Source organism: Spea bombifrons, chromosome 4, assembly GCF_027358695.1.
Source record: "Spea bombifrons isolate aSpeBom1 chromosome 4, aSpeBom1.2.pri, whole genome shotgun sequence".
Taxonomy (NCBI): Eukaryota; Metazoa; Chordata; class Amphibia; order Anura; family Pelobatidae; genus Spea; species Spea bombifrons.
Window position 1 is genome coordinate 71943889 of NC_071090.1, and position 9997 is coordinate 71953885.

The window sequence follows — 9997 nt, forward strand, 5'->3', positions numbered from 1 at the left end:
GCCTCACACTTACATCATCATAATAAGTTTTAAGAATTACATTGAACAAATTGTTCTAATAGATTTTGTAGCCAATGCTTTCTCCTAATGTTTCAATTGGTTATAGGAATGGGTGTCAGAGGCATGGCTAGGGGGCAAGGGTTCTTGATGAGTTTTTGATAGAAAAATGACTATACCAATATTATCCAAAAAATTCAAAAAACTTAAAATCGAGTCTTTAGTTGAAGCTGATACCTATGTTGTTGATACCAACATAGAATAAGATGTAAAGTCATATGAGCTTTCAGTACCTCAGAGATTTATACGTCTCATGTGCAAGAAGAAAAGAGGTCCTATAAGCATAAGCAACTTGGCATGCCTTGTGTTATCATTGATAGACTTTTTATGTAACTGAGAAAAACATTTAGTAGAATAATGCTTTTTATTTGTATTTACTGTTGCTATAGACATGTTTGTAATGGGGCAGTAGAACATTGTGATACACCCAAAACTTAGGAAGGTAGTACAATAGGTTTGGACCCTAAAGGACATAAAAGGAAAACAATATTTTAAATGTATTAATTCCTACTATACTAACATATAAAAATCCATTTATATATATATGTATTATCAGGTGAGGATGTATGTTGATTTCAGAAGTATGACCTCAAGCAATTAGGTTAGATACAGTGCTGGAGATAAATCCCAGTTCATCCCAGAGGTGTTTGATGGTGTTAAACTATGGTCTCTGTGCGGGCCAGTCAAGTTCTTCCACACCAAACTCATCCAACCATGACCTTGCTTTGTGCACTGCGGCACAGTCGTGCTGGAGTAGAAAAGGGCCTTCCTCAAACTTTCCCACAAAGTTGGAAGCGTAGCATTGTGTCTTGATGGGGACTTCATAAAGGTCCTCATTGGTGTAATGGTCAGCTTTGCCATACAGTGTATATATATATATATCATGAATACTGGCCCCTGACTGTTAAATACTTTTAACACAGTGAAGTGGCTAGATGAGGCAAGATGTGTATGTTTGCTTTTCACGAACCATCTTGCCTTGTGTACTTTGTGTATAACTCCTCTGATGCCAAGAGGAGTCTGTAATTATTTATCTGTTCTGGATGCTGCAATGTTAACATTTCTCTCTCCCATCCCATCCCTCACTTAATCTTTCCTCTAACCTATCTCTGCAATTTTGATCAACTCTATTTTTCTGCATTTCCCCTGTTTTCTTCCATTCCTTCTCTGTCTCTGCCCCTTCTCTTACTTTTTTCACCATCTTCCTTCCTATCTGCTCATATTGCATGATGTCGACCTATCTAAGACACTCAGATGTTTGGAGTTTTGGCACATTGTGTAAGTCTTTGCATGCATCCACCCCTTAATGGCAGGCTCTGTCTGTGTGTGTGTGTGTCACCTTTTCCTGTTTTATGAAATTAAGCAAGGTAGAATATCAAACAATTAATTTTGGAGAATGGTCTGGTTTTTCCCTTAATCCCTCCTCCTCATAGGCAGCTTCATTAATTGCAGATTGTTACTTCATTAACAGTTCCCTTGCAAGATATATGCAGGCTGTGTCCAGTTGGTGCCTCCCTCATTATGCGAATAAACTTACTTAGTTAAGTGCTGTTCATTTTATTTCTGAAGATAAGTCATGAAAGGTCCCGGGTGTATGTTAGACTGGAATAACCATTGCTTTTGTGTAACTGATATAAATCTGCTGCCTTCCTATTCACTTCTCTTTTACATTGGCTCACAGTTACTAAATGGTGGTATGTGCAAACATCCATTCCGTATACCGTTTTCTACTTGTTACTAGGGAAACAAAGAAAGGGAAAGCCACATATAGGTTAGATTCCAGATGTTTAGGTAATCCGTTTAGGACAAACATATGAGCCTCCGAGATAGCTACACCTATATCATAATTTGTTACTCTCAATAATCTAGAAAATAAATAATGTTTGACTGTCACATCATTTCCATATTGCACCTCCCACTCATTACATGTTTACATGCTGTAAGATGTGTTACAGAGTGGATTTGTATTTCTTCTAATTCCTTTGGTGGGAAAACATTTTTATTACCAATTCGCTAATTACACGCATGCCACATGTAGGTTCTGCTAGGGTTGTGTATAGATTTGTAGATGTATTACAGGTGTTGATGGCTTCATAAACATTTTTCACCTGTGTGACAAGAGGAAAATTGGTTGCTGTACTAGGTACATATGGCCACAGGAGATATTTGATACCCATGTGTCTTATGGATGTGTAGCTGGTGTAATTGCCATCTGTGTTCTGAGTTTGATTGGTGGCATATGTGTCCATATGACCAGCACTTCTAAGATTACAATCTTACACCTTCCAAAAGCACCACTTCCACTGTTCAAACTCAAACTCATACTGCCGTTTAGTAACTGTCACAAGACTACCACAGCTCTCTCTTGCTTCACTAACATCCATTATCTTATCTCGATCATCTCACACCTTCCTTGCTCCACCCTTTTAGCTCTAGTGTCACCCACAAGTAAGTACCCTTCAGTTATTCCTGTAAGGTTAGCACATTAGTATTGTTTGTGAGTTACGTTATCACAAAATGTAGATTATATTTAACTCATAGCTTTCTTTCTGCCTTCTGCTTTCACTGTGTTCCCTACTCTTCCTTCCTACCATATATTTCTGTTTTCATTTTATTTTCCTGCTGCCTTTCTGTTTACATCATCGGGCTACCTCCTTTCCTCTTTGCCATTGCTACGTGCATCTTTTTAATCCTTTCCTCTCTTTTTGTCTTACAACCTTGTATTTTACCATTTGGTTCCTCATTGTTTTCTCTTTTTTCCCCTTATGTTCTTTATTCTGTCTCTTCCCCCCTCCTTATATTGTTTCTCTCCCCAACACAGCTTGTTCAGCAGTCTCGGAGAGCTGCACACTATTTCCCAACGCAGCTATGGAGCATCCTACACCGTGCGCCCCGGGAGCCGACACCCCCTGACCCGAAGGGCACCTAGCCCTGTTCCTTCCACTTCTGAGAGGGTGGATCCCCTTGGAGGGGCACGCTCTTATACTCTCACTCCCCCCACAATCCTGAAGTCCTCCAGTCTCTCAGTTCCTCATGAGCCCAAGGAAGTGCGCTTTGTGGTACGGAGTGTCAGTGCCCGGAGCCGCTCACCCTCCCCTTCCTCTGGGCATCCAATGCACACGTCTCGCCCATTCCTGCAGAAGCCCCTTTCGCTCTGGAATAAGTATGATGTAGGTGACTGGCTGGAGAGTTTGAACCTATCTGAGCACCGACTAAAGTTCCAGGACAACGAAATAGAGGGCTCTCATTTACCAGCACTCACCAAGGATGATTTTGTAGAGCTGGGGGTTACTCGTGTGGGCCATCGCATGAACATCGAGCGTGCCCTTCGCCAGCTGAGCACCAGCTGACCCGGCCAGGAGCTGCGGTCCCATCCTCTGGGAGGGCAACTCCGCACCGCTGCGGGGGGAGGAATCACTTTACACACACACCAGGACAAACACTGCATTAAGCATACAGAATGTGAAGACTCATATTGCCCTGAACATCCAGGGCAAACTCATTGCCTTACAGAAACTCAAAGCCCTGATAACGCAAGCAGGGAGACACATTGTGGTTCACACACCCATACTGTTACTATAACATGTGCAAGTGTGATCACACTCAGCCTGTCCCATGCAGATACTCTCACTTTGACTCACACTGATACTCAAACACTGACACACTCAGTAACTGATGCGTAATGGCTAATATCACACACAAATACACATTTGCACTGCAGCTTTACATCAGATCTACTCCTCTCCTTGCGTGGTGCAGTGGGGCCCAGTAATTGATCCCACTTCTCTCTCTCTATGCCATGCAGGGGAGTTGGGATCAGTCACAGGGTCCCAGGCCAGGCCACTGTGTGTTAATGCCAATTTTTTAAATCTTTGGAACAAAGAGATCACAGTCAGAGAACGATATCAGCCTGCAGGGGAACGGGGTTGAGCTGCAATCCTCCCATACCAAGATCTGACAAGTCCTGGAGAGAAATCCATGGATTGGGCTGGAAGAGGCCGCAGGTTCCAGCCACCGCCACTGTGGGACGCTTTTTATGCATCTTTTTAATTAGCTATATATTTGAAAGAAAAAATGACTTTACCTATATATCTCATATATATATATCTATATATATCTATATACACAAAACCCTCTCACTGGACTTTTTATATACAGCAGATCTGGGGATGTACTGAGGTCTCTGAGAGTCCCGCTCTGCCTCATCCAGGGGTTGGGAAGTTCTTTATGTTTTTCTGTTTTTTTTTCTGTTTTTGTTCTTAATTATAGGTTATAAGTGTTCTTACAATAAACCCCTCACCATGCCACCAGCATTATTTAGAATGGGACATACATTTTTTTTCATTTGGGTTACACCTTACAGGGGTCACCTTTTCCTTTTTGTAATTTTAAAGAGTCTCAATTATTTAATATTTATCTGCACATAATGAATTAAAACTGAGACATTCATGTTACAAAGTGGGAGCTTTGTCTACTCATCCTGGGATACGTTTGCTTGGTTTCATGGTATTTTTAACATATGGGGTTTCCGTTTCTACTAATGGTGAGGTGGGCTTTTCTAGATAAATTTGGTTAAATCAGTCTTGTGGGTTGGACAGTTCAGTTTCTTGAAATTATATTTGGATATATGGTTTTAGTTTAATTTGTAAGTAATGCTGAAATGTTCCAGTATTTTTGTTTGTTTTTTGTCTATTTTGGTGTTCAGGTTTAGCAATTATTTTATCACTTCCTACCTTGCTTTTTATGGCTTAGCCGGAGAAAGAATAGATCCACCCTTTACTCTTCCTTCAAATATACATCACCTTGAAAAACCCCACTCTAAGCCTCCCTCCCAGTACAGTGATACCCCCAGGTCATACGTTATATAAACATGTATGGTGCGCTGTTTCCTGCATTATCTTGCAAATCGCCATCAGTTTGGGATCATTGGCTGCAGAGGAGGGAGGATCACGGAGCCGGCTGGGTCCTCTCATGTACTGTGTCCCTGTGCACCTGAGGATGGATTACCCGAGGGTGACCAACCTGGATCCGGTGTGCCTTATTGCCATGATAATCGCTTCAGGTCCCTAGTGGAGAGAAGCAATCTGATGTTATCCCATTTCCTGCAGTGCCTTATCGCCATTGTGGAGCTTAGACAAGACCCTCTGACTGTGTTAAACAAGCTGCCCTCAGAGCAGAAGAATTTACAGCCTACAAGATGGCGCAATAGCTGCTGCTTCTCTGACTGGATCACTATAGCCCAATCCCTACACACCAATGGAGCCTCACGAACAGGGCTTTAAATCCAGATACCTGCTTGACAGAGGAATGTCACTGAGCCAGGTAATTAAGGCCACAGGTTTCCACATGAAAGACAGGACACTCAAAAAGAGAGGCACGTATAGGACCATGTTTGCAACACCTCCCTTATAGTTCTAGAGTGAACAGGTTTCCATGACAGCAAACCCTTTTTTCCTATACATAAGCATTTGGTCTGCGTCATCTTTGTGTAATATTGCTGAATCAGTACGCAGAAGATGCATCAGCAGTATGAGGTTCCTATGGAAACCAGTCTGACAAACGATGAAGTGCAGAACACCCACATTTTTCTGGATGCTACTGGAAGTGAGAGGTTCTAATTTTTAGAAACTTCCTGTATTAGCGTGAACACCAGTAGACAACCCTAATTCATCTTATAGAGAGCATAAATACACAGAAAGAGATCTGCTTTCTAAATAGTTCAGTAAATAAAAAAAGTATATCAGGAACGCCATAGCCACATAGACCGCACCAACCTAAAGGGTAAAAGGTATATAACTGAATGCTAAAACAGCAATAACATACTTTATATCCAATCATTGTATTCAGTTAAGAAGCATATATATCACATCATCAAAACCATCTTAAGACAGATAAGGAAAGAATGCTCCTGGTATTAAAATTTAATACCATGATGATAGATGATAATGAAATTATGATTTTGGAAACCAATGACACATACTGGAAAATATATTAAAAGATAAATATAATTGAGAAATCATTGCAAGTTATAGCAAATCAGCCATGTGGGCAAATATTCTTTTTTATAACAGTTTTTTTTTATAACAGGTACATAAATAACCTTTGTTATATGTTATTGAATGTTTTTATCTCTACTTAAAGCAAAAAAAACATGGCCATACTATAAAGTGTTATAATATATATATATATATATATATATATATATATATATATATATATATATAGGGAGCTAGACTGGGGTAAGAACCCTGACACCAATTCTTTTTTGACCTCATAAACATTTATAATTGAATATGTACCTTTGGATTCGGACAAATACAATGTACTCTGAAAGCAATGAAAGACGGAAAATATAACTGTGAAATTTTACGAAAACAAACAAAAAAAAACCCCTGCATTTTACAAGCAAGAAAACACAGAATTTCAAACTGCTTCAACAATGAAATTCTTAGTAATGTGAAACAAATGAACCACTACTTCTGAAAGAACAGCAAACGATATAAAGAAAATGATTTGGAAGCATGAAAAAAGAATGTGCCAAAAATATGATACGAAGATTAATTTTTTGACAGAAAAAGAATAATTTAGATATTCCTACGTTTCTCATAGTTTCTGTATTGTCTGAACCAAATGTATGCTCTGTTTAAAATGTATATGCCCTAAAATGCCCTATATTTTATATAAATATATACCACCAGTGAAATCCCACTCACACACCTTTTTATTCTGTAAAAGTCAGCCCATCACAGTCTCTCTTCTTTTTCCGGCTTTGCCTAAGCTTGAAGGGGAGGGGGTGTTAATATCTAATTGGAGAGGGAACGGGATTCTGCCATGGGATATATATCATCTGGTGCTAATTCGAGGGGGCTGTGGTTTAATCTACCCCTCTCATATCTTAATGTTTTTAAGGCTTTCATATGGAGTGTGTGTTTTCCATGGAGCACTGCACAGCTACTGGGCAGTTATTGGATATGTTGAAGTGCACACAGTAGGCCTGGAGTTAGGGAGATGTTGGGAAGCTTCTTAATGATGTGAATGAGGACATGGAGCATTCAGCCATAGAAGAAAATGTTCCTCTGTGACAGAGGGTTTTCCAGGGTCCTGCATTCCATGGTTGCTTACTAAGTGTGAGTGCATGGGGTTGGGGAGCATGTGTATCACATTGTATAGTGGGACAATACGACCAAAGAAAATATATTAGAATATTGCTGCTAGTCACAGGGCATGACGGGAAGTAGTGAAAACATTTTTCTATAAACCCAGTAAGCTCTCTTTTTTTTAGATGGGACCATCTTGATATGTGAAACCTAATGAAACAGTTTTATTATTATTCTAGCAAACGTATGTATTTTCTTTTTGAAGAGGCCCAGTCAATAAATTCAAACAAATTTCCTAAATTACAAACCTGTCTCAATCCGGCGAGTTTAATAAACTTCAGGAGATTCAAAAAAATGTAATATGTTAATTAGATATAAGACATTGATATTGAGCACGAACAGTTATGCATTTTATGAGAATTAGAAAAAGCTCAAATTGATATATTACACCTAATATCTGTTCTTCATGACCTTTCTCTAAGCCTATTATTATCCAGGTAAGCTTAAATAACATCTCCTGATTCATTATAACAATACATGTGTGATCAAATGCAAATCAATGACTGCCCAAATGAGCCAGGGGCGAGATACTATATGAAACATTAGGACATTGGGGACTTTTCAGCACAGGTCTGGTTTCACTGACATATTTTTTGTTTTGAAGGTAGGTGCAACCTGCTTTTGTTCTTTTAACATCCAATCCATGAAAAGAAAATCTGAACAGTTTTGATTAGCATTATCATTTTTTGTTTTTTACTTTTGCCTTTTTGTTAGCTGTTTCACAACTACCAATGCCATTTACAGAACTAGTAGATTCAATAAAACCATGTTTTAGCCTCAGAAATGGGCTGTTATGCTGGATGTCATGTGATGTCAAATGTGCAAATGCGTTTAAGGAAAGGGTGTGATTTCCGGCCTCTAATCGGCAATTCTGTGTAGATGATGTTATGTATCCTATAAAGACAATTCCAAGGCAACAAAAAGGGCAATGCAAATCTTTAAGAATACAACCACCATTCAGCTTTTTGGTAATTAAGGCTGACCAGGGAAACTGTATACAGAGTCTTGATTGAGTAGGCTAGCTGGCCCCCAAACAAATTCCGCTAACTACTGACATTTAACAGGTACTTGACAATGCCAGATCCAATAGGATACATCTCCAAAGGTTCTGATCTGCCATAAGCACTAGAATGAAAAAAGGAGTTTTTAATATATTATATAAATATGTGGGTTTCATTTTTCATAAAATGTATGACAATTGTTAAAAAAACAAACTGCTGGCTGAATAAAACAATCCTCTTTCTTTATGTTCATTTGAAGAAAGGTTGCCATGTGTTCAAGAGCAAATAAATTGCAGGTGTTTGTCAAACGTTTTAGAAGAATTGATACTACCATAATGGTTCCAGAGAAAGTCGCAGATGTGAAGATTATATTCTTGAGGTGTTAAAAGCACATTTGATTACATATATTGTTCTACTGATATGTTGACCTGCTAAAAGGTCTACTACTAGTAATCATGAATCGTATGTCGAATTAAAAAATGTTGATTGCCCTCTGCATCATTTCTATTTTTTAAAAATGCTATTTTAAAGTTTCTTTCTGGTTTCAAGCACCTGCCATCGATTATTATAATATTCCAACTAGAATATCAATATCCTATTGTATTTTTCAAAATAAAGAGATTACACATAGATGAGTCAATTTAATAGCCTTGTCAGATAAAGATGTAATCCTGCTAGAATGGTTGGAGGGTGCAGAATGTTCTTGATACACTAAAACACTTGCATGCCGATATAAATTATGGAAACTGGTTATTATGACAAGATGAAAACCTTAATGTAAGGTGAATATTATAACAAGACCTGATCACACTGCGGTTTGCATACCGAAATACCCTGAGGATTTTGAAGATTGATATATCACTTAAGCAAGCAATGGAATGTTCCTTTTGAGTTGACCATGTTTCGGATGGCGATAAGACCACATTTCCAGCTTTGCAATAAAATCACTTTTTAGACATAACCCCCATTATGACAATTATAAGAAGAGGCACAATATGTTACGAGTTTCCTAGCAAAGCAGCGACTTTTACTTTTCAATTAAATTTGGCATGGCCTTATTAACTGTTTCATGGAAGACAAAAAAAATCAGAAATACAATTGGATAAGTCAATGCAAAGGTATATTTCATGTTAAAATATTTAATTACTATATTTCTAATTCTATGTAAAATGCTTTAATGAAAGAAAAATGTTTAAAAAATGTTTTCAATTTAAAAAGAAAATGCAAAAATGGCCATGTATTGGTTTAGAAGTATTTTATGAGAGCATTTTCTGTTCACATAATAAATGGTAATGTTAACATTGAGCTGTTTAACATTTAATGATGATTGATACTGAGCTGCTTCTAGGATTTTTCGTGTACATCATGCCATTTGCTGATATCTTTTAGCTGTTATAGACACAATATGTTCATCTCTACCTCCATTGTATGGTGGATGTCCAAATAAAGTTGCACATTACCTGCATGTATATGGTAGCTAATGTTTATACATTTGTCATGCTGTTTTTGCCCATTAAGCTTACTTTTTTATGTTCTTAATGGTTTTGACCTCACATTCATGAAATAGAATGTCATTGGTGGTTGTTTAATCTTTGAGTTAACTCAAAGTGGTTCGTGAAATAATGAATCTCGTGGAATCACCCAGAAACCCTGATGTTTTATATAGAATCTCGTCCTCTGTCCTTAAGTGGCAGCATTTCTTGTATTTACACTATTTGGCATCTAACTTAAGAGTTCAAAAGCCTCTTAAAAAACTTCCCAACTAACTTTACAATTGCCCTT

General features: G+C 38.2%; 1 protein-coding gene across 1 annotated transcript in view; it reads left to right on the forward strand.

The window, feature by feature from the left end:
- The window catches only part of SHANK3 (SH3 and multiple ankyrin repeat domains 3), a 98276-nt gene extending 93550 nt beyond the window's left edge, over positions 1 to 4726 (forward strand). Inside the window, exon 21 of the mRNA XM_053461792.1 lies at positions 2879 to 4726. Within this exon, the coding sequence (XP_053317767.1) occupies positions 2879 to 3407 (529 nt within the window). The 3' untranslated portion in view covers positions 3408 to 4726. The remainder of the gene's footprint in view (positions 1 to 2878) is intronic.
- Positions 4727 to 9997: the final 5271 nt, after the last annotated feature.